Source organism: Haliotis rufescens, unplaced genomic scaffold, assembly GCF_023055435.1.
Source record: "Haliotis rufescens isolate VD_foot unplaced genomic scaffold, xgHalRufe1.0.p SCAF_53, whole genome shotgun sequence".
Lineage (NCBI taxonomy): Eukaryota > Metazoa > Mollusca > Gastropoda > Lepetellida > Haliotidae > Haliotis > Haliotis rufescens.
The window spans coordinates 961,216-986,722 of NW_025964257.1; the positions used below are offsets into that span (position 1 = coordinate 961,216).

The 25,507-nt window shown below is 38.3% G+C and overlaps 1 protein-coding gene and 2 long non-coding RNA genes across 3 annotated transcripts; all 3 read left to right on the forward strand.

The window, feature by feature from the left end:
- The first annotated feature begins 13,027 nt into the window (after positions 1–13,027).
- Positions 13,028–16,683, forward strand: LOC125374163. The gene is made up of 8 exons (XM_048384993.1): positions 13,028–13,430; positions 13,590–13,661; positions 14,082–14,221; positions 14,456–14,657; positions 14,849–14,953; positions 15,178–15,380; positions 15,551–15,692; positions 16,016–16,683. The coding sequence occupies exons 1-8, from the start codon at positions 13,028–13,030 to the stop codon at positions 16,681–16,683; spliced, it is 1,935 nt and encodes a 644-aa protein (XP_048240950.1).
- A 6,450-nt stretch (positions 16,684–23,133) lies between these two features.
- Positions 23,134–23,783, forward strand: LOC125374156. The gene is made up of 3 exons (XR_007218531.1): positions 23,134–23,169; positions 23,514–23,596; positions 23,757–23,783. It is a non-coding gene; the product is annotated as an uncharacterized LOC125374156 (long non-coding RNA).
- Positions 23,784–24,235: 452 nt separating this feature from the next.
- On the forward strand, positions 24,236–25,361 carry LOC125374155. The gene is made up of 3 exons (XR_007218530.1): positions 24,236–24,294; positions 24,485–24,538; positions 25,311–25,361. It is a non-coding gene; the product is annotated as an uncharacterized LOC125374155 (long non-coding RNA).
- Positions 25,362–25,507: the final 146 nt, after the last annotated feature.

The window sequence follows — 25,507 nt, forward strand, 5'->3', positions numbered from 1 at the left end:
AAAACTTAGTGGCACATCATGGAGCCTCGCATTTTTCGCATGGAAATAGTTTAAAATACGGGTTTGAAATATTATTATCTCTTTCCTTAACCATTTAGGCATTAAATAACTTTAAAACAGTCGCTCTATATCCTTTCTTGGAAACTATATAGCTTCCCTTTACTACAAGGGGTCGTCTATACAAACGTCCCTATGGATATAGCCTGAAAACTTAGTGGCACATCTGGGAGCCTCGCATTTTTCGCATGGAAATAGTTTAAAATACGGGTTTGAAATATTATTATCTCTTTCCTTAACCATTTAGGCATTAAATAACTTTAAAACAGTCGCTCTATACCACCTGGTGAAAACTATATAGCTTCCCTTTACCAGGGGGGGTTGTCTATACAAACGTCCCTATGGAAATAGCCTGAAAACTTAGTGGCACATCTGGGAGCCTCGCATTTTTCGCATGGAAATAGTTTAAAATACGGGTTTGAAATATTATTATCTCTTTCCTTAACCATTTAGGCATACAATAACTTGAAAACAGTCGCTCTATATCCCCTTTTGGAAACTTTATAGCTTCCCTTTAACACAGAGGGTCGTCTATACAAACGTCCGAATGGAAATAGCCTGAAAACTTAGTGGCACATCTGGGAGCCTCGCATGTTTCGCATGGAAATAGTTTAAAATACGGGTTTGAAATATTATTATCTCTTTCCTTAACCATTTAGGCATTAAATAACTTTAAAACAGTCGCTCTATACCACCTGGTGAAAACTATATAGCTTCCCTTAATCACGGGGGGTTGTCTATACAAACGTCCCCATGGAAATAGCCTGAAAACTTAGTGGCACATCTGGGAGCCTCGCATTTTTCGCATGGAAATAGTTTAAAATACGGGTTTGAAATATTATTATCTCTTTCCTTAACCATTTAGGCATACAATAACTTGAAAACAGTCGCTCTATATCCCCTTTTGGAAACTTTATAGCTTCCCTTTAACACAGAGGGTCGTCTATACAAACGTCCCCATGGAAATAGCCTGAAAACTTAGTGGCACATCTGGGAGCCTCGCATGTTTCGCATGGAAATAGTTTGAAATACGTGTTTGAAATATTATTTTCTCTTTTCTGAAAAACTGAGGCATAAAATAACTCTAAAACAGACCCTCTATACCCCCATTTGGAAACAATATTGCTTCTCTTTAACACAGGGCGTTGTCTATGCAAACGTCCCTATGGAAAAAGCCTGAAAACTTAGTGGCACATCTGGGAGCCTCGCATTTTTCGCATGGAAATAGTTTAATATACGGGTTTAAAATATTATTATATCTTTACTTCACCATTTAGGCATTAAATAACTTTAAAACAGTCGCTCTATATCCTTTCTTGGAAACTATATAGCTTCCCTTTACTACAAGGGGTCGTCTATACAAACGTCCCTATGGATATAGCCTGAAAACTTAGTGGCACATCTGGGAGCCTCGCATTTTTCGCATGGAAATAGTTTAAAATACGGGTTTGAAATATTATTATCTCTTTCCTTAACCATTTAGGCATTAAATAACTTTAAAACAGTCGCTCTATATCCTTTCTTGGAAACTATATAGCTTCCCTTTACTACAAGGGGTCGTCTATACAAACGTCCCTATGGATATAGCCTGAAAACTTAGTGGCACATCTGGGAGCCTCGCATTTTTCGCATGGAAATAGTTTAAAATACGGGTTTGAAATATTATTATCTCTTTCCTTAACCATTTAGGCATTAAATAACTTTAAAACAGTCGCTCTATACCACCTGGTGAAAACTATATAGCTTCCCTTTACCAGGGGGGGTTGTCTATACAAACGTCCCTATGGAAATAGCCTGAAAACTTAGTGGCACATCTGGGAGCCTCGCATTTTTCGCATGGAAATAGTTTAAAATACGGGTTTGAAATATTATTATCTCTTTCCTTAACCATTTAGGCATTAAATAACTTGAAAACAGTCGCTCTATATCCTTTCTTGGAAACTATATAGCTTCCCTTTACTACAAGGGGTCGTCTATACAAACGTCCCTATGGATATAGCCTGAAAACTTAGTGGCACATCTGGGAGCCTCGCATTTTTCGCATGGAAATAGTTTAAAATACGAGTTTGAAATATTATTATCTCTTTCCTTAACCATTTAGGCATTAAATAACTTTAAAACAGTCGCTCTATACCACCTGGTGAAAACTATATAGCTTCCCTTTACTACAAGGGGTCGTCTATACAAACGTCCCTATGGAAATAGCCTGAAAACTTAGTGGCACATCTGGGAGCCTCGCATTTTTCGCATGGAAATAGTTTAAAATACGGGTTTGAAATATTATTATCTCTTTCCTTAACCATTTAGGCATTAAATAACTTTAAAACAGTCGCTCTATACCACCTGGTGAAAACTATATAGCTTCCCTTTACCACGGGGGGTTGTCTATAGAAACGTCCGAATGGAAATAGCCTGAAAACTTAGTGGCACATCTGGGAGCCTCGCATTTTTCGCATGGAAATAGTTTAAAATACGGGATTGAAATATTATTATCTCTTTCCTTAACCATTTAGGCATTAAATAACCTTAAAACAGTCGCTCTATACCCCCTTGTGAAAACTATATAGCTTCCCTTTACCACGGGGGGTTGTCTATACAAACGTCCCTATGGATATAGCCTGAAAACTTAGTGGCACATCTGGGAGCCTCGCATTTTTCGCATGGAAATAGTTTAAAATACGGGTTTGAAATATTATTATCTCTTTCCTTAACCATTTAGGCATTAAATAACTTTAAAACAGTCGCTCTATATCCTTTCTTGGAAACTATATAGCTTCCCTTTACTACAAGGGGTCGTCTATACAAACGTCCCTATGGATATAGCCTGAAAACTTAGTGGCACATCTGGGAGCCTCGCATTTTTCGCATGGAAATAGTTTAAAATACGAGTTTGAAATATTATTATCTCTTTCCTTAACCATTTAGGCATTAAATAACTTTAAAACAGTCGCTCTATACCACCTGGTGAAAACTATATAGCTTCCCTTTACTACAAGGGGTCGTCTATACAAACGTCCCTATGGAAATAGCCTGAAAACTTAGTGGCACATCTGGGAGCCTCGCATTTTTCGCATGGAAATAGTTTAAAATACGGGTTTGAAATATTATTATCTCTTTCCTTAACCATTTAGGCATTAAATAACTTTATAACAGTCGCTCTATACCCCCTCTTGGAAACTATATAGCTTCCCTCAAACACAGGAGGCTATCTATACAAACGTCCGAATGGAAATAGCCTGAAAACTTAGTGGCACATCTGGGAGCCTCGCATTTTTCGCATGGAAATAGTTTGAAATACGGGTTTGAAATATTATTATCTCTTTCCTTAACCATTTAGGCATAATATAACTTTAAAACAGTCGCTCTATACCCCCTCTTGGAAACTATAGCCTGAAAACATAGTGGCACATCTGGGAGCCTAGCTTTTTCGAATGGAAATTGTTTTAAGTACGTTTTTGAAATAATATTTTCTGATTCCTTAATCTTTCATGCATAAACTAACGTAAAAAGAGTCGCTCTATACCACCTGGTGAAAACTATATTGCTTCCCTCTGGTGGGGGTTGGAGGTGAGGAGTCGGGGTGAGGGGTTTGCAGTGATTCTGCTATATCTTTTACTCCATCTTATCTTCATATCTTCTTATACAATCTCTGCGTTTCACATCTGGAATTGGTTGGTGTCTCGAGGTGTGTTACTGTTGGTCATCACCCTTTCTTGGTGAGTGTGCCTCAAAACTAAAACAGCCACAAACCGTAACTTTTACGACATGATATGTCTTAGACGAACATCTTGTCTCTGAAATTAACATATTTTACAGATATAAACAGTTGTTAAATATTAGTTATGAAATATATTAATAATAAAACTCTGTTCATTTTCAGGGACTAAACAAATCTGTAGAGCTATAATTGCCTGGAAATTCACAACACACGTAAAGATTGCTATCACCCATCACTGACAGGCCGCTGAAAGTGTGTCTGACAGGAATATTTACTGACGCTACTGCCTCTCCCCAAACACGCACACTCTCACTGTCAGTCGTGGGCAGTTGAGAGGCTTAAGTGTCTAATGTCCAGAAATCTCTCGAAAAATCCGACAACGATTTCAAAGTTATTCAATATTTCTGCAAAATCTAAAGATTCTGTTTGCACTATACTTGTAATGGGATGTCCTCAGTGGTAGCGAGAACTTGAATCCGATTTTATGAGATTGAGGTAATCTAGGCATGTGATTATTCCTGTTTTGTTTATTTAAAGCAGTAATTGTTTATTGTTGAGCAAGTTTATCTCTGCAGCCGTTGAAATATGCAGCTTCTCGCCGACTCATCTCGCATCAAAACACAAGGCTGTGTACTCGCGGGCAACAACAACAAACGTATATTTCGCATATGGTGACACGAGGCAGGAGACTATACGTTTAACTGCAACAAACTCATACATTTAATTAAGCATTTTGAGGATTTCTTTTACAAACTGTGCTAGTTTTCTTTGTTCTGATAAACTTTCAGTATTGAGTAACATATCAAGTGGTATCGCACAAGGTCTTGTAAAATACTTCTTTTGAAGATATAACTTACGCAAGTTATGCAGAAAAGGATATATTAGTAGATAGTGATATTCGTCAGCTAAGTCATGTTTATTACAATGACTACAAATTCTGTCTTCCCGCGGTATATTTTCCCATCGCCCCATTTCTATTGGTAATCTATGGTTTGTGGATCTTATTTTAGTAATCGGGATACCGAGTCTTCAGGGTAGCGACAGCAGATGATTTTCTAACTGGAGTTTATGTTTAAATATTCGGTAAAATACTGCCTTGGGAGAGTTGTTTACATAACTTGTCCACGTCTGGCTACACTGATTTAATCCGTTTATATTTGGCATGAATTGTTAGGTCCGTATAAAACTAAGGCCTAATCTATCAAATAGTCCTTTAACATATTTATGGTTACAGCAGTCTGCAAAACTATACATAACAGTACACGTTGGTTTATTATAAGTTATCTTAGACCAATATGTCAACATTCTTTGTTTAATTAAATCCGTAATAGGGGTTCTTCCCAGCTCTCCATATAAAAAATAGTGGGGTGTGCTTTTTTTACCCTCAGTATATATATTAAGAAATCTGTGTAAACATTTTCTATCATATCTAGTTTATCAAATCCCCAAATTTCGGAACCATATGTTAATATAGGCACGATTGTTTGATCAAATAATAATAGCTGGCAGTCTATTGGCAAGTCAAGATTACGTATTCTAATATATATTAAGTGCTTAGCTTTTCTAGCTTGAGCTACTAACGACATCTTGGCTGCTAGGGAATTTCAAGTTCGTTTAAAAACCAGACCCAAGTACTTATAGTGATCTACTACTTCAACAACATTATCGCCTATCCTAAACACATTATTGTTCTTTCTTGATCCAAATACAACCACCTTAGTTTTATCAATATTAATACTCAGCTTCCATTGTTTTCAATATTCATAATAAAACATTCATATTATTTTTCTCTTAGGTCACAGGGGTTATCTGCAAGTCTAATAGTATCATCTGCATATTGCAAAACAATAATATTTTTACAGATTCTAACTACTTCATCTTCCGATATAACATCAATACCTTTACGTATTTCCTGTTGTAGATATTCTTCAAGGTCATTTAGGTATAGAGCACACAGGATTGGCGATAGATTTTCCCCCTGTCTTACTCCGATATTACTAGAGAAAAACGATGAATCTTCACACGACTTTATGCCTTGATACATGTTAAATATGAGCTCGAAACGTTTACCTTGTACATTTGTTTTTATTAATTTTTGCCATAGCCCAAAGCACCAAACGTTTTCGAAGGCCTTAGAGAAGTCTATAAATGTACAATACAGTTTCTTTTTGTGTGTCTTGAGGTATTCAATGAGGGAGTGCAATACGAACATGTTATCAACAGTAGAATATCCGTATCGAAATCATCCTTGTGATTCTGATAACAAATTATTATTTTCTAGATAATTATTAATTCTTTCACTTAAAATAGAAGTAAAGGGCAGATGACCACGGAGTACGCTGATGACTGTGTCGGATTAACGAGACTGATTAATGAGTGATTTCGGTAATTCGTTGCAAATTAGGTGTGTCGGAGTCGGAGTGCTAGACTGTCGGATTAACGGGTCTAAATAGGTTCCCATCATTAGTGTCGGATAAAGCCGATTGTCGGATTAACGAGACTTGATTGTTGTATGACAGAATATACGTTTTTATTAGAAGTACTAAGACAGAGACATTTCTTCTGACTGCAAAGTTTTCAAAGAGCAGTACATCGAAAATGTTCTTCACATAACGTGTCCCGAACATGTCTAGGTGAGGCAACTTGAGTGGACAATACTTTAAGCCAACTTGTGAATGTTCCTATTAATTTTTAACCAGAAATGCCAACCAATTAAACAACTACAAAAAATACAAAGGTTGTATAGAATAGAATAGAATTTATTGTACTGAACACCCTCATAGGGCAGGGTACAGACTATCTACATATGAACATGTATATAATTATAGATATGACAGGTATATGTATATATGATGTACATTTTGTATAGAGGCATTATTTCATTTACATCATATAAACATTTATGTATATTAGGTTATTGCTGGTTATTTCACTTAATTGGATCGAATATAATAGAATTTTCTTATGGCCTCAGCTTGTACATGTGGTATATAGTCCGGGCAACAAGACTTGACCATTCTTTTGGTGGATTCATAAAGTGTTTTAAGAGGTTTGTTTTATCGGTCTGGGAAGGGTCGCCTATTTCTACCAGTGCCATCAGATTTCTCCTAAGGTCTGTATATAGTGGGCATGAAAGCAGGAAGTGTTCTTCATCCTCCACGGAATGGCAGTCACAGTGCGGACAGAACCTATTTTCAACTGGGGTGTTGGAGTATCTCCCCCTCTCAATTTCCAGGCTGTGAAGACTCAGTCGGAGCTTGGTAAGGTTGTATATGTCACCAGGTCTCCAATGTCATCACACATGTCTGGCCAGAGCTCGAGTGGCAGGGGAAGAGCAGGAGCAGGAGGTCTTGGTGTGGTGTCACTAATGCCAGCTGGAGATTAACTGATGATTACAAGGCCTGTGATTTCAGCAGATTTGTACAGACCCTGATACTGCAGTAATCTTGACTTGCCAAATGTCATAGGCTTGGAAGGGACTGTAATGGATATATTTGTTTCATGATCTGTATGACAGCATAGGTACAATAGGATTATGTCTGATTTATTTGTATCTGGAAAGGATATTTATTGCAGAAAACATTCCATTCCCGAAAAACACACATCATAATTCATACATACACATATACAGACAGACATACATACCTGAAAACACAAAGAAATAATTTAATGCATAGAAAATATCAACAGTACAGATTTGATGATATTATACATAAAATGTCATAGGTTGTTGATCCACGGGAATCTATTGCTCGACACCATCCATTTGAAACATATGCAATTGATGTTGATGGCTCAATATTTGAGAGGATGTGGTGAAATAATATGTTTTCATTATTGTGGACATTTACATTTTGTGTGGATACTTTTCCAAAGAGTATATTTCTTTCTTTCGTGTGTTTGATACAATAAAGTAGGTAGTGTCTTTCCTCATTAATGGTTGAACATGTAGAGCATAGTTTCTGATGTAGTGGGGTGGGTGGCTTTGTATGTCTTCCAAGTTCTATAGTTAATTTATGGTTACTTACTCCTAGTTTAGAAAAGTGCACTCGATATTTTCTTATTTTACAGTGACTGAAATATGATTCTAATCTTATTTCATTTTTAACTGTCCTGAATGTCCTCAGTTTTTTCTTGCACCTTTTGGGGCACGGTTGGCCGAGTCGTCTGAGGCGCAGCAATTCGCTGTGCAGAAAAGCGCGTCCCTTGGGCACGCCAGAAATCTATGATCGTGGGTTCGAATCCCGGTTCGCCCCGATTATGTTTCTAGATTTGGTCAGTACGACAACCGTGCTCGTGGGTTTCACCGAAGTGGTTAACGTCTGACACCTGCATCACTTCGGGCTTTCCTATCACATGGAACGGGGCGGTCGGGTAGCCTAGTGGGTAAAGCAGAATTTCACTATGTTGAAGAACCACCATAGTGATAGCAATTCGTAATTTATATTAGTACTGTGTACATAAGAGTATAGAATCCTAGTTCTGCTCGCCTTGCCCAATTGTGTGTTGTTTTGTTGACACCTAACATGGATATACAACATCGGCGCCGCAGTTTCTCGGGGATTAATTAATCAAAGTTGTTCAGACTAGGGGTGTTGCGTCTATACCCCAGATTTGGGTAGATTATTGGTAGACTGAAGCTTATGGTAGTACCTAGACCCTATTTCAAGGGAGGTTTGGCGCTATTATTAAGTTTATCATTTGCTTCAAATGTTATTTATAAATAATTATATCTATCCATAACTAGAATTTTTGCACCAACCAAGGTCCAAGTATTCGTTTCTTCTATTTTACTTGATTTGCCAAACACTGCAACATTTGTTTTTTCACCTTTAATCTTTAGGTTATTTGTTACACGAAATACTCTTAGACCATCAAATAACTAGTGCAGAATTTTTGGAAGTGGCAAAAAGTACAAAGTCATCGGCAAACAACAAATGACAAATGTTTAAAGTATTAAGTGTTATTTTGTTATTTTCTTGTTTGATATGTGGTGGACGATCATTGTGGAATATATTCAATAATCTGGGAGACAAAATGCACCCATGTCTTATGCCGATGTTGGATTTAAAGGATTGTGAAATGCCCCGTCAATTTTCACTTTATAAGAACTATTTCCTGACATTTTATGTGAAATAGCTTTGTTAGGGGTAGTGCTCTGTCAACTGAATCAGAGGCCTTTTGAAAGTCTACAAAGGAAGTGTATACATTTTTCTTTTTACTTTTTGTTAAAACTATTAATTAAATATTTTATGAACAAATATATTGCTTGATGTTCGGTAGCCCTTTCTTAATCCAGAATGAATATCTTCATTTTTGGAAACAAGAAGTCTAGACTCTCTAGACTCTTTCCTTTTAGGGTCTGTTAGGGGACTTGTTTGTTTATTGTGACGTGATACTTTCTGTGGCAAGTTCCAGATCCCAGAGGAGTTTCTAGGGAGTTAGAGATGTCACAGCAATAACTGGATAACACATTTAGTGCTTCTGTGAGATCCTAAAAGATAAGCACATACTACCTGAAACCCAGAATGGGGCATGCGGTTGACATTCAGTAAGAATGAGGTTCATGAAGTTGACAGGGCTAACTGATACATATAAACAAGGAACATCCTGCCTCATGATAAAAGTGCTAACACCAGCTAGCTACAGATTTTTGAAACTTAGGCCGTGGTCAGCCTTTAACACACCCAGGGCATCTCACAACAGACTCTCAATAAGACTCAGATATTTACAGAGCGCTGAGAACTCACAAACAGGGCTATGTAACTTTCAAGACTTGATCATGTCCAAAAAAATATTTCTTGCAAGGTACGTACTATTTTTTAAAGTTTTCGTGCAACGTTGAAAGGAAGCAGGATTTGCTTTCAAAATGCCACTTTGGGAAACATGTACATTGTCACGTGTTAGTTTTTAGTAATTTATTAAAATAGAGGCGTTTCTTTTCTCCATGTTTGCGGGTATAATATGTCCAGAGTTTTGTTTAATGGGTTTCAAATGGTTTTCGATTAGTATGTGCTCGCATGTGAAACGTAAAATATTAAAATTTCATAAAGAAGAGCACTCCACGTATCTTTCATGTCGGGGACAATACGTATTGAATGACGGTAGGGTGAAGGGCGTTTAGGTTTAGTCTTTATCATATGCGCTGTGGAAATGAGTATCTATTGTTCTTTTTATGTAAAATACATTCATTTGAATATTACTTTTTCTCATGTTATGTTATGTTATGTTATGTTATGTTATGTTATGTTATGTTATGTTATGTTATGTTATGTTATGTTATGTTTTGTTATGTCATTAAACATTCTTATGGAAGGAAGGAGATAATAATGCTGCATACCCGCATTTGAAACTATTTCCATGCTCCTGGATTTGCCACTAAGTTTTCAGGCTATTTCCAAAGGGATGTTGTGTAGATAATCTCCCCCGTGTTAAAGGAAAGCCATATAGTGTTCCAAAGGGGGTATTGAGAGACTCCTTTTACGTTTGTTTATACCTAAATAGTTAAGGAAGGAGAAAATAGTATTTCAAATATAGTTTTCCAAACGGGACACAGAACGATTCCGTTTACGTTTTTTTATGCCTAACTAGTTAAGGAAGGTGAACATTGTATTTCAAACACGTATTGTAAACTATTTGCATGCAAGAAATGCGAGGCTCCCAGATGTGCCACTACGTTATCAGGCCATTTCCAAAGGGACGTTTGCATAGACAGCCCCTCGTGTTGGTTGGGTTGGTTGGTTGTTTGGTTGTTTAACGCTGCACTCAGCAATATTCGAGCTATTTGACGGCGGTCTGTAAATAATCGAGTCTGGACCAGACAATCCAGTATTTAATATGATGCGCATCTCTTCACGCAATCGGGATCGATGATCGTGTCAAAGCGAAGCTATATATCTTCCCAAAGTGCGTTTTTAAACAACTCTTTTTAAGTTATTTGATGCCTAAATGAATGTGAAAAGAACTAATACTATTTTAAACCCGTATTTTAGCGAATAGTAGAGCGAATACATTTACGTTATTTATGCCTAAACAGTTAAGGAAGGAGAAAATAGTATTTCAAATACGTATTTTAAACTATTTCCATGCGAAAAATGCGAGGCTCCCAGATGTGCCACTCAGTTTTCAGGCTATGTCCATAAGAACGTTTGCATAGACAACCCCATGTAGTAAAGGGAAGCAATATAGTTTCTAAAAGGGGGTATAGAGCGACTGTTTTAAAGTTATTTTATGCCTAAATGGCAAAGGAAAGAGATAATAATATTTATAATATTTCAAACCCGTATATTAAACCTTTTCGATGCGAAACATGTGAGCTTCACAAATGTGCCACTAAGTTTTCAGGCTATTTCAATTGAGACGTTTGCATAGACACACACACGTACACACGAACACACGAATGCACGCACTCATTCACTCACTAACACACAAATACGAAAGTAATGGTATATGTTAACTATATTGTTCGTACTATATAAGGTTATAGAAAGAGATGGCTGAAACTCGTTAATGGAATTGTGATATACATAAACCAAGAGCATATATTCCTAGTTATAAAGACATTGGTTCTAGTTTAAACTGCCTACACCTTGTGCTAAAAACTGGTAACAGTGTTAACATAAATTTAAGGATTCTAATGGTTGTACACATTTCTTCAAATGTTTATATATTGTCATTATTTTATTTCTTCCAGGCATGGACGTTGTGAAACAAACGTGAGTATTATTATCTACAGTGGCCATGTAACCTAGACATTGTAGCACCCTACCTTCAGTTGGTTACAGGTTTTCATAAATGCACGGCGAAGATAATGGATATCGGCGCGTTATGTTTCATTTAGTACTCATAAATGTAAGTGGCTTTACACCACTCAGTGTCCGGGAGTCTCAAGCAATAGAAACATAGGACTTCTGTTGAAAACTTGTTGATTTTACACTTTCTACCTTTGTCTACAGAATGAAGACATATGGCACACAAAAGAGCTCGGCACATGTAAGAGTTTACTGGCTAAAGTTGATGGAATATTCCAGTGCAAACTGTGTCCAGAATCAACGTCACGGCGGTACAATATCAAGGAAGGACACATAAACAAGCACACACAACATGCCGTCAAAGTTGGGGGTATGTATAAATTGGTGTTTGTTATTAATCTAATATTGCGTGGTATGTACCTAGCGTATACGTGGCATTACGCATACGTGTAAAACGGTGTCCATTACACAACCTCACAAGCCCAACGCACCATTTTATCTGGTATAATAGTGAGGTGAGGTGAGGTAAAATGGGGTTTAACGTCGCCTCGAAGATTATTGCACTATTTAGCGACGTGCATGCTCGTGTTTGTGTGAGTGGCTGCTTGTACTGGTCCGGACTGATGCCGTTTTATAGTGCTAGCTCACTAAGATACCATGCCACAGTTTAACATGAATACCCCACACAGAGACAGCATACTGACTCCGAGCCGACCAGTCCTTGTTTTAGCACCTTAATGCCGAGCGCCAGACATGTTAACAACAAGTACCATCTTTTGGTATGACGCGGCCGGGGATCGAACCCCGGACCTTCCGCTCACCGGGCGGACGTTCTACCACTAGACCACGGAGGCGGTCCGGTATAATAATCCGTATTTGTGTCCTTGCAGATTTATGGGTGTTAAGCTGCTTTTTGGATTGTACTCCGAAACAAGACCGGTGCCATTACCACTGCCCGTGTGGTAAACTCTTCCGGAGAAAGTTCACATTTGTCCGACACACGACCACGGTTTGCCCTTTTGTTCTGACAACAAACCAGACAGCTTCTGAGGAAAGAACTTCAGCAGAGTCCCCTAAAATCCAAAAAGTGAAGAGAGAACAAGTTCCGAAAGTGACATGTTTTGTCTGCAATGCAATGATCTCTAAGAAAAACATTAAAAGACATATTGAGACACACAAAGCACGAGATGAAGTGAAAACCAAGTCATACCAACGTGGAATATGCGTTGATAAACACCGCGGTCTCTACATGATCAGCAAGTCCAGTATCGGTCCAGATTACCCACTTCATGTTCAAATGAACACTGTCACACAGCAGATACAATGTGAACATGAAAATTGCAATTTAGCTTTGGGTGTTGCAGCAAGGGGCAATGTAGGTATTTATCAGTGCCCCCATTTGCAATCAGTTATGTTTGCAAGTGAATGCCCGAAAGAAGTACACCTCCAGTCAGAACATGCTGAAAATCTTTGTCAACAGAAGGTAATACATTCTGCTAACATGCAGGTTGCCCAGAAGCTTGTAGGCACTGCAGAACAAAGCAAAATACCTGTCGTCGTTTTATGGGAGCAGAAGCACTCTGTAAACAGCGTTTATTTCTCCGTGTATGATGGAACGAAGGAATACTGGGCTAAACTCGGTCGCGCTGTAGTCACATTCTTCAAGGACAAAGGACAGCTGAATTGCGTTTGCTGTAAAACCACCAAATCTTGCGTACACAAGACTCTTGTCAAATGGTATTTGGCACAGGAACACCCAGAGTTGCTGCACATTAGCTCCAAGGGAAGCGGTTACATCTGTAGTGAGAATGAAGGGGTATCAGTTGGACATTATCGTAGCGAGGAACCAACAACATCGGTCACCTTTGAAACCCGAACCTTACAAGATTCCGGAAGCAGCTTCTGTAAGACATACCCACCATCTGGACAAGGTGCACGTTTAATGGCCAATTATCTAATGTCCAGGAAGAAAATACCACCAGATTTTAAAGTTCCGGAAAATGCCCAATTAGGACATCTAGAAAACCTGTCACCTATCGAAACACATTGTGTAATGTGTGCAGATGGAGGAGAACTTGACCAGTATCTGGTAACCAGAAAGGGGAAGATATACGATAAAGGTCATGTGTATACAGGTATGTATGGTGACCGTAAATACCTTACAACAATTTATGCAAACAAATGAAAATTACTTCCTAGCAAATGAGAGCCAATTTATGAATGCGGACTGTAATTTGTAATCCGACAGGTGATATTGCTTGGGTGAGATGATGCGATATTACCTAGGACATATTGCTTCAATGAAACTGCATCATAATGCTTTCCAGACTATTGTGACGTCATCAGTTGTCACGACATCACTATCTAATGGCATAACTAATCTGTCTACCATCGAAACTGGGCAAGCTATGGCGATTTAAACTGTTATTGAACCGTGTTGATATAGTTGGCATAAAAAACACAAGGGTGCGATTGTCTGTATAGTGTATCATACTAGTATGATTTTGAATATGACTTTTCTCTACAACGTTTTAATTACATTATTTCATTGTCAGATGTAGCTGTTTTCATAAAGAAGTGCAAAGCGTGCGGTCACTTCTACAGGTACCAAGAGCACAAGGATGGTATACACAATTTTGACGACCACGTGTTCCTGTCAGTTCGCCTGTGCCACTGGTTCAGAGTTAACTTGAAGGTACATTATATCTAAGTTAGTTAGTTTATTGACGACTCCCTTCTCCAAAACAACACTTTGCATATTTATGTGATCGTGATATCTGATTGTTGTATGGCGCATTGTTTGTTGATATATGCACTTGATGTTGGCCGGTGACATTCGGACTTTAAACACTTTTGACTGTTAACTTAGGATTAGTTTAAAATATCGGCATAATGAATGTGATCAATTTCGCCTGCTTAATGGTTTCAGAATCATACAGCCGTTGGAAGGGCTGCCGATATCTTATCAGAAGATTCCGGCTTACATTTTCCCGGAGACAAAATGTTACAGGGATATCTGCACTTTGAGGCAATGTGCGATCACAAGTACAACTTTACCTGTGACATCTGTGGCCGTTTTCCATGTTGCCTGGTGACAGATGCAAATAGGAAATGTGCATTTCCATTAGCATGTAAGTCTAATTTATAATTTCCAGTGTCTAAGAAATGTATAAGCGCATTAACGATGTAGTTTCAAAATGTAAAAATGGAAAGCAAAAATGTAAGGTCCATTATCTCATGGTTGGTCACAAACAATATCCCATAATGATGTTTCCTAATCCCTGTTCTCTCGTCTCTTATGGTAAACATGTATTGATTACAGTGTCACAAGTACCAGGGACAGAAACAGCTACAGATGGAATCAACATGGATGTGTTTTGGAGCCAAACGGTGGAGGCGTCTATTTTACTTCGAGGTTTTGGAAAAGGTGCAAATCCTCATATTGTATTATAAATGACTCATCTTGTCTGTGTGTGTGTGTGTGTGTGTGTGTGTGTGAGAGAGAGAGAGAGAGAGAGAGAGAGAGAGAGAGAGAGAGAGTGAGAGAGAGAGCGCGAGAGAGAGAGAGGGGGGGGGGAACTAAAATTAAAGTTACTGTAAGGATATTGTTTATATACACTATAATGTATTTATCATTTCATTCCCCGGCAGAAGCAGCCAACGTCGGGCGTGTTACACCTAGTTATGACAACTGGGCTCCTTTCATTGGATTAGCCAGAAAAGATGAAAATGCTTTCAACACTGAAGCTGAAAAAGTTCGATCTCTCAGAACCCATCTTCGAGATACAGATTTTGATACAGGGGATAAGGAACTGACTGAAGATTTCCTGATCCAAATGTTATGTGAAAAGAAGGTAAATATGACATAATCGAAATGCCTTATTGATATCAACTAGGCACATTTGTATATTCTTGCAATCTTGATATGCGTAGGTAGTAATATTACAAATTGAGATATGATATGATATGATATGATAAGCATAGTCACTCATGTTTTCGACATTTTCTATATCATATCATGTAGGTTCTGGATGTACGGCACTGGTGTACAAAGATGGAAGTAGACGCCAAAGGGACCAAATTAGAGATGATCAACAGCTTGAAGGAAAAGTTGAAAAGCAAATCGACCTTCAACAAGTTATTTTCAAGCATATGGGGCCAGTCTGGTAATTATGCCTGCTATTGCATTTAAAATGATGAATAAAACATATATAGTGTGTGTTCCCACATTCCAGTGCCAGACCAAATGATGCAAAATAACTACTTACTTTGTAACACAGTGGCTTTTGCTTGGTAATATTATTTTCGTTAAATGTCTTCAAGATAGGCCATCCCCAGCCCCCTCTGCATAAGAACCAGCACTGAGTCTGTTAATGGAATGTCATTTTGTAACTTGAAACTCCACAATCTGACTACTGGAGTATATAGTATACTATTAAAAGCAAGGTTAAACCAAATGTGTCCCATCACTATGTTAATGCTCATTCAGGTGGATGGGTATCAGCGTCCTGCCCCCATAGAATAGTGTACGCATTCAAAGCTATTCTGAGGCCTGAAAGTGTCAGAGACCATGTCGACATCATTCTATCTATGTCAAGACAACCGCCAGTCATCATTAGTGACGTAGCCCCAATGATGTCACGCCATGGTAACAAGCGGCGGAAGAACATGTTCTCGCCCAACGAAGGACGCTTGGGTGAAGCGACTGCAGACAACATAAAAAAAGCTAAGGAGGGGGTATTTTCAAAGAGTATACCTTGCATGAAGGAATGGGTGACAGTAGCACCAGTCTCCGACAATGATTTGCCAACCTCAAATGAAACGTTCTGTTTGCTGGATAGGTTTCATGAAGGGAATACAAAATCAGATGAGGAACTCCTAAGGCGTATAACGTTTGTTCCCGAAATGAAGGGCTCAATAAATTCACAAGTTGAAGAGCAGCTGCACAGGGAAATGAACCGGAACAACTACTTTCTAGATGCGATGTCGCCGGGAAACTACATGTTTGTCCTGCGATTGCTTCTACATTTTCACAATGAACATACAAACAGGAAAATGACAGAAGCAATCAAAGGAAAACTGTACACAGACATTTCGTATGGTGAAATACGTCATGACAAGTTTGGCCGCCTGCATCTGTCAGGTAAGAACTTATAAGTGGCATTCTATGACATGATCATGTATGACGTTTATTGGGAAGTGAGTGAGTGAGTATGGTTTTACGCCGCTTTCATCAATATTCCAGCAATATTGCGGCGAGGGACACCAGAAATAGGCTTCACATGTGGGAATCGAACCCGGGTCTTCAGCGTGACCAGCAAGCGTTATAACCACTAGGGTACTCCACCGTCCATATGAAGAAATTGAATACAATATAATAGGTTGACATTATTTTGACGATATACGCCAATCAGCACGCACAAGCGTCGTATTTCATTTCCAAAGTGACATTTTACCTTCCAGATTTGGACAATGCAGCAGAAAAAGAAGGTAACTTGATACAATTTATTTCTAACATGTTGATATACATGTACCTAAACATGCAGCATGATTTAGCATCCATTACGTGCCATGTCTAATTGTAAGTTAGATGACAAGAAATAATAAAGGCTCTTGTTGTATTTTATTTGAACTTTTACAATGGCATGTTAAACTTTATCTGTTGTTTTTCAGTGATCCATTCATATAATTTTCAAGGCTATTGTTCCTTTTACAACCAATGGAATCTGCTTCGTCGGATAATCGAGATAATCGTTCTGGTGTTGACCTTTCATATTTACAGGGAAAACAGACCTTTGGACGAGGACTGAAGACACACAGAAGCACAAGAAAATATCGCTCAAATGTAAGTAACATTTATGTATCTGTTGGGCAGTGTGGTACCCTAGAGGTCGGTGTTCTTCCCGATGGTCAATGTCCGATTTCACACGTGGGAAATGCATGAAGCAAATGTCTTATGTCCCTGTATGGGATATTGCTAGAATAGTGCTAACAGCGGCATCAAATATTAGTCATTTCACTGATGAATCTGTTGACCTGCATGTATTTTTAACACATTAATATAATGTTTTAATGTGAAGTTCACATGTCATGAAGTCACATGTCATGTCAAGAGGCCGGTCACATGACCACGAAACTGACGTTTATAAGCGTATGAACAACACACATTGAAATTTAGATGCATGTCTTCATGAGACTGTATTTCAGAAATTGTCGTAAACAATGGCGGACTTCTTCCACATCCCCATGGGAAACTCCTGGGAATTCTCTATCACGAAGAATTGAGAAGTGTCAGTATTGATCATTTGGGCATTTTCATCTTGAACTTAGGGTTTCTGCATACAAGTGTTTGACTGTATGGCAGTGATGGAATATCCTCGTTACGACTCATCCTAGTGAACATAATATTTAAAGATATGCACACACAGACTATAGACTCGATCCGTGCCTAGATTGACACATGTGCGCGCGCGCACACACACACACACACACACACGCGCGCGCGCGCGCGCACACACGCACATATATATATATTTATACACACACACACATATTGCCTACTTTTTATTGTACTTTTGTAAGATACAGATCACAAAGTTACCTTGAAACAACTGCAAGAAGCACTGCAGAAGGCTAGTCCATCAAACGTGACAACGTTTTGCCAAGGGACATCAGAACGACTTCTGGCCTCGGTAACCGAACACGGGCTGCGTTTTAGAGGGAGAACTGCCGGAGATGGCAACTGTTTTTTCCACGCAGTTGTAGATCAGCTTCAACGCCTCGATACCAGATCAGTGTTTGACCACAGGGGACTAAGGATGGCAGTAGTTGACAGCCTACGGAGGGAACCTTATGTAAGTGCACACCGGACCATATATTTGTGCATATGTAAGCTCATACAGAACCCTTCTATATAAGGGCGAGCTGTCATGGAAGACGCATGCCACTGATATATGCTTAGGCGAGTACAGTATAATAGGCTAGTATTGGCTTCAAATTAATCTGTGTCTAGGAACACATTTCGAAAGGATAATACATAATCAGATAACAACATAATGGAAAACAGCATTGCCAAGGAATCACATGGAGAATTCATGCAGATAACCATTGTGACGTGTTATTGGTCTGGTGAGGGTACTGGGGTTGCCCTTCGGGTGCAGATACACTCGATAAGTGAATACAGATGATACAGGATGTCTGCGCACATCATTCAAATTCATAACACAGGTATTCAGTGGGGTTCAGGTGGAGGTACGAAATTTCGCTGGACAAGGCAGTTCCAAGACTGGCATAAAACATGCCGACTAAAGTGGAGGATAATGTCAGTTCTATAGCTGTGTACATGGTCGGTATTTTCTAACATGGTTAATGGACGTAACTCTGCACAGCGAATAGATGACAGCTCCTTGTTCCTCGCCCCATTCAACCTCACGTCGCTATGATTAGAGTTTAAGGCGCATGTAGGTGTTTAATTTCAGAGAGTGATTGTGGTTTTAGCCGGTCAATGGAACCGTTGATGACCTCAGAAATTAGATCCATAGATGGTACTCATGTGGGAAATGTAACAATGGCTTGCGGCGTGACAAGCAAACGTTTCAGCCACAATACTACACCCACACCCTAAGTGTGCCTAAAATTGATATATGATGAATTACTAATTAAAATGCTACCAAACCTGCTTGTGTAACGTCAATTATATATACTTGTTTTCTATAGGAAGGAGGCACACACCTTTCCAATTTTGTCGATGTGCAACGACACAAAACCTGGAACCTTTACTTGGAGGCCATGTCTACACCTGGTGAATACGTTGATCACCTTGTAGTACAGAGAACATCGCAGTTTCTCAAAAAGGACATTGCCGTTTTCACAAGTTCCGAAGATGGAACCGCGTCCGACAGCAATGTTGTAATGATATCTGGTGGACCAGGAGCGGCTATGATGTTAGGTCACTATCATGAAGCACATTATCAAAGTCTGGATTTCCAACGTGCTGGTAAGTATTCTATATTCAATATTTTCATTCATACGGGTTTCATATATAAGTAACTAAAAGATCAAATATGAAATAAGTACCCACTTTTGCCACACATTTGCTTTCACCAACAGTTCTTCTATATCAATTCTTCTAATTCAAGAACCTGGGCCAGTGGTTGGCATAATAAGTGTTATCATCCGATACATTTTAGTCGTCTCTTAAGACAAGCGCTGGCGACTTATTCTAAATAAATACAAAGTATAGAATCTAATACAACCGCATACAACGCGGAATATTTCCTTTAACTATCACCACTATTGAGCCTTTTACGCCCAGTGGAATCTGTTTCGTCAGATTATCGAGACTGGTTAATCGCTGTCGTTGACGTGTTACATTTAAGAATTAACTTCAATATATATCTTTTGCTTTTATGTTGGTATAAAGATAAAACCCGGTTTGCACACTGTGTACATAAGCATAAATAAGTACGTCAACGATAGTAACTTCACAGACTGTTCATTAAACAAACAACTGTAGCCAACATTTCGAGCTAAAACAGCGCACACACTTCATAAGCCAATCATAACACAGTTGTTCGTTAGTGACCTAAATATTTTTCGGTAATTGTTTCCGCCTAAAATTCCTTGGTTAGTCAATGAAATGCCATGGAATCACTTGCAATGTATATAAGTACAAGTAATAAAAAAAGTAATACATGACGTATATGTCATTTTAGCAAGCTGTTGCCGAAACAATCCGTCATTGTTATTTTAGGACAAGTGGAATGTTCCACCGCGCAAGCAGATTCATCACCATTGCCGGCGGAGGATGTGGTGAGTGTGATGAAACATACTGATATTTTCGTCTTTACAAATATGCTTACGATACAGGGCGAACTGCCTTAAGGTAGAGAGTCATGTAATAATGTTTGTTATTACAGGGCGGTTTAACTGTAATTGTTACTTGTAACCTATAACTAAGTACACTTACAATATATAAAGGAAATATAAACTTGGCGGATACAATGATATCTTTGATATATAGATATAATTTGTTGTATGTTTTTCAGTTTCAAGATATCTGTAATGATGACAGAAGATTGGACGAAATAGTAGTGACGATAGGTCCCTACCGAATATCAAAATTGGATATTCTGACAATAGCACCAATACTTCCGAAAGAAACAGAAGACCAGCTGAGAGTGAAAATTGACAAAGAGACCAGATGGGCTGTGGGCTGGCTAAATGATCAGGTATGTGTACACCACTGTATACACATGAAGTACATTTATTAAACGGTGATAAAGTGGAACAATAACGTTAATAATATTATGTTTCTTTGCAGATAATAAACGTCTTCTTGTATGTGCTGTGTCAAAGGCGGGGGGTAAGTGACAGGATATTCAACATACCGTGATATATACATATGATATGTACAAAATGATATGTAGATATGTTTACAAGATGCCATGTCATTCATTAATAGATTAATCAACTTTGTTACAAATTGTGATAATGTGTGCAAATACCAAAACAATATTCGTCCTTGAATATATCACTTGCTATTTTAGAATATGTTATTTGTTTCGGGGTAAGCAGAGAAACGCAGCTTTATCAAGCCAAGTTATAGAGGGATGGCAACATTTCAAGTCCAAAAGGAGACGCCGGGCGCCACTTGTTCAAAAGGTCAGAATTGCTTTTTAGAAATATCTGCAGTTACAATTTTAAACTGAAGACAAAATATGCCAAGGGAATATATAGTTTTTTTATTCGCCCGTAAAGAGATCACCCGTTTAATAAACATACAGCTGTATAACACGGTGTATAATACCAAAGCGCGTTCTTATATACTGCGGGAACAAGTTTCAGTAACAAATATTGAAAACTCCCAACATCCCTGGGCTTATTCAACGACATTGCGTGTAGTGACGATAGATCACTGAGAGGGTATGCACACACAATGACCCTCTCAACCCTGATGCTATGCTGACGTCACATGACATTGTTTCGTGGTTGGATCTTGTAACAATATTCTACATATTACGTCAGAGGGTATTGTGACGTGTTGTAATCTTTTTGATGCAGCATCCTGAGAAGCCGGAGGTCTTCCATTAAGACCGAGGGTTTCTGCAAATGATAATGCCCTGAAAAATAGCGTTACCGTTATAATAGCTAAAAAGGATGGAATTTGTTATCAAATAAAAAGAATCAACGATATCGGTTTTGAAACATTTACTGCAATCAACACGAATGTCACTGACCCGCTTTTACAAATATGGAAACGCCATAGAACAAACCAGATGACGTCACTATTGAACATGACGTCACCTATCCCTATCCTAACAAATAGTCAAAACCCAAGTATGACATCATCTGGTTTGTTCTATGACATTTCCATATTTGTAAAAGTGGGTCAGTAACATATTTAGAAAAGTTATAAACGGCAAGTAATAAATAAATTACTAAGCTCGCTCCTGTTTAATAACATTTTTATGAAACTCGTCAATAGTTTCTTATATCGGACTCCCTTTCGATCGTGAGATACCAGAACTATTCACTCGTTTCATACAATAAGTATTACAAAGGAGCTCGTTTAGTATTCTCTATTTGTCATAAAGTGGGAATGGGTAAAGAGAAGCATATTTCGAAGATGACGTTGAGGAGAAGATATCATTCACTGTCGGTTGGTGAATAAGAATCGCCTAGCCTTGCAAGGCTTGTCATTATTGAGAAAGGAAAATTAAATCTTCAAGAAAAAGCGTTTTCTGAAATTGACAGTATCATAAGTGAGTTAAGATGCACTGGAAGAGTTTGTGAACCGCCGAAAGACGCCGACATATTGAGGAAATGAATTGAATGAATTGAATAAAATTGATGAAGACAAACATTCCCTTAATGTAGCAACAGGTAACTGGATACATATCAAGTCTAATCGTTGCACATATATGAAACCTTAAGACGGGATATTATGTTGTTTGTTGTTGTAATGCCACAATAAACAATAGTCTAGGTATATGGCGACGTTTTAATCATGTACATGCTACTGTTGGAACTACTTCTAGATTAACAATATAATATGAGGTACGGTATGAAACAAAAGGTATGTTTTCAAGATGGATGCATGTTGTTATACTGTCTTCAGTTGTCAGATATATATGGGCAGTGAATGTCATAAGAAACGTTTTAATAGAAGATAGATGCAGTTCTTTTGATGGTTGATGTTTGAACATAATGACATGGAAACGAACTATGTACATGAGATGAACAAAGATATAATTTACCAGTGATATTTTAATCAATTAAATATTTTATGGCTAACTGAAAATTGCCACAACACAACAACATAGGCTACTGTGAAAGACTCGCTATACTAATAAAGAAAACAAAATTTAATGTCCTCAATAATATATGTGAACAACCGATTGCCTGTTAATACATATGATACCAGAGATGTTCAAGGGACGACATGAGATACCGTTTGTAGGCTGAGATTAAGTACACAATGCCGTGAGACAGCACAACCTTAGTCCTGTACTGTAGATTGTAGGTATTTGAGTATTGTTCCGAATGTAAAGGACCATGTTCGTTGTATTTCAGGAAAAACTCTCGGAAGCAGAGAAAGTGTTCATACCGATTCACAGACATGGAAGCCATTGGACATTGCTGGTAAGTTGTATTTCCTAGGTATTTGAGACAGAAATTGACCACACATGAACGGTGCCTATCGTATGTGTGTAATTGTGTGACTCACGTCGAAGTGTGTGGGCGTGTGTTGGATTTCAATCGTGTGACTGAATTTCGGGTCGTCACTTGATCCTCAGATTTGTGTACAGGCCCACGTCGGTTGGCAAAAAATACATACCTTTTTGTGCAAATTGTGTGAATGGCAGCTGCTTCCATTTGGGGAGACATGCTTACCCCTTGCGTCGTCTTTGATTTTCAGTTTACCTTTATGTGAAGGTCACATATAGACGTACAACAGTTACTGTCACTCCTTATTTCTGACGCAGGTGTTGGATGTACAAGCCAAACGAATGCGCTTCTATGACCCCTTGAACCGGAGATTAGACGAAGAAGTGGTCAACACAACAAGGTAGGGTTGCTGAATAAGTAAATGCCCTATATCGCCACATCTATATGAATAAATGAAGTAGTTTTATAGCCTTACAAGTACATGGCTGCTTACGTTATTACTATGAACTGCTGCGTTGCCTGTCGGTCCAAACTCATTGCATTTGCACTTTTCTTCAAAGGGAGTACATGGAATACAGACTTCAGAAAGTACCAGATGATGCAATTGACCTATCAAACTTCAACGTAGAGGTCAGTCATGAGTACACCACACAGACGGATGCTACAAGCTGTGGTGTTTGCATATGCATAGTGAGTACAGCAAGGTCTTAGAAAGAGTTGTTCAAAACTGAATAATAACGATTAAATATTTTCTCGCCACTGATTACACTTTGACTTATTCACGGTTACTATGAAGAAAATATTTTTTTTAAATTTATGTAAATGAAAGAATACCTGGAATAGTGAGTGATTTAATGGTCACATTGAATATGATTTCGTGTTTCAGTATGCGTGGAACGAATGCAGCAAGGACAAGAAGGTGCGACCGTTTTTTTGGTGTATTGAAGTTCTAATGTATAGCAGTTATATTACAGACGATATGTATCAATTATTATTTTTAAAATAAAAACATGACATATTTTGCAGTGTGACCCGAGCAGTTACCGTTCTTTCATAGCCAAAGAAATTTTGAATGCAGTGAAGGATGTGGAACCAAAGGTACTTTATTTGTGCACTGTGAATAATTGTGACAGTAATGGGCATATACGCTACTGTTTATTGTTCGTAAGCTAACCAAAGGTATGTGTCACAAATATATCCCCGTATTTCGAATATTCAATAAGTAATTCACATGCAATTCTATTCTACTTATAAAATATGTGCTACTTGGAACATCGTTCCATTTCAGAATACAACAAAGGAAATACCAAGCAAATACGGACTGCGGGAGCAAGTTCCAGTGGTAAAACATAATGAGGTTTCACTGATACATCTAGATGGTCGATTCCATTTCATGTAGTACTGAAAATACATTTAGTATACATGCGACCCGTGAAGATCCGGGTAGAATAGGTCTTCAGCAACCCATGCTTGCCGTAAAAGGCGACTATGCTTGTCGTAAAAGGCGACTAACGGGATTGGGGGGGTCAAGCTCCCTGACTTGGTTGATGCATGTCATCTATCCCAATTGCGTGGATCGATGCTCATGATATTAATCACTGGATTGTCTGGTCCAGTGGTCCAGACTCGATTATTTACAGACAGCCGTCATATAGCTGGAATATTGCTGAATGCGGCGTTAAACAACAAACCAACCAACCAACTAGTACACATGCATGTGTTATGCACATAATGCATTAAGTACCCATGACAACAAACTGTTATGATTCATACCTAAAATACACCCGTGAAGATCCGGGTCAGAAAAGGGTCTTCAACAACCCATGCTTTTCGGAAAAACGGGTCTGTGCTTGCCGACTTTTATTCAGTGAATTTATCTCCATAAGTTTGCATGGAAGTGATTCGACCCTTTATACATGTTGTATTCACGTGCACATTCTGGTTTCATAAGGTAATAGAGAATTGACGTAATTTAATTCGTACTATAATTCATTAAACATAATAACTAGTAATAATGGTACACTGTTTCAAAATTTCATATAAAATTTATTCGCTCCTGAAATTCTGTTACTACACTCGGGACACAAATACATTTCTATATGTTTCTGAATCAGAAGAGATTTTCGGATTCGTGGTGTGCTGACCAACCTCTGCCATTGAAACGAATACGAAGACCTGAACATGCGGCAATGAAAATCCAAACACAGGTACAGAAAGTAAAATCTGATTCATGAAATATCTGAATGTTCTGTTCTTGCTCCATCACATGAAGACTTACGAAAGTATTGTACAGTTCGTATCTTAAGTTGAT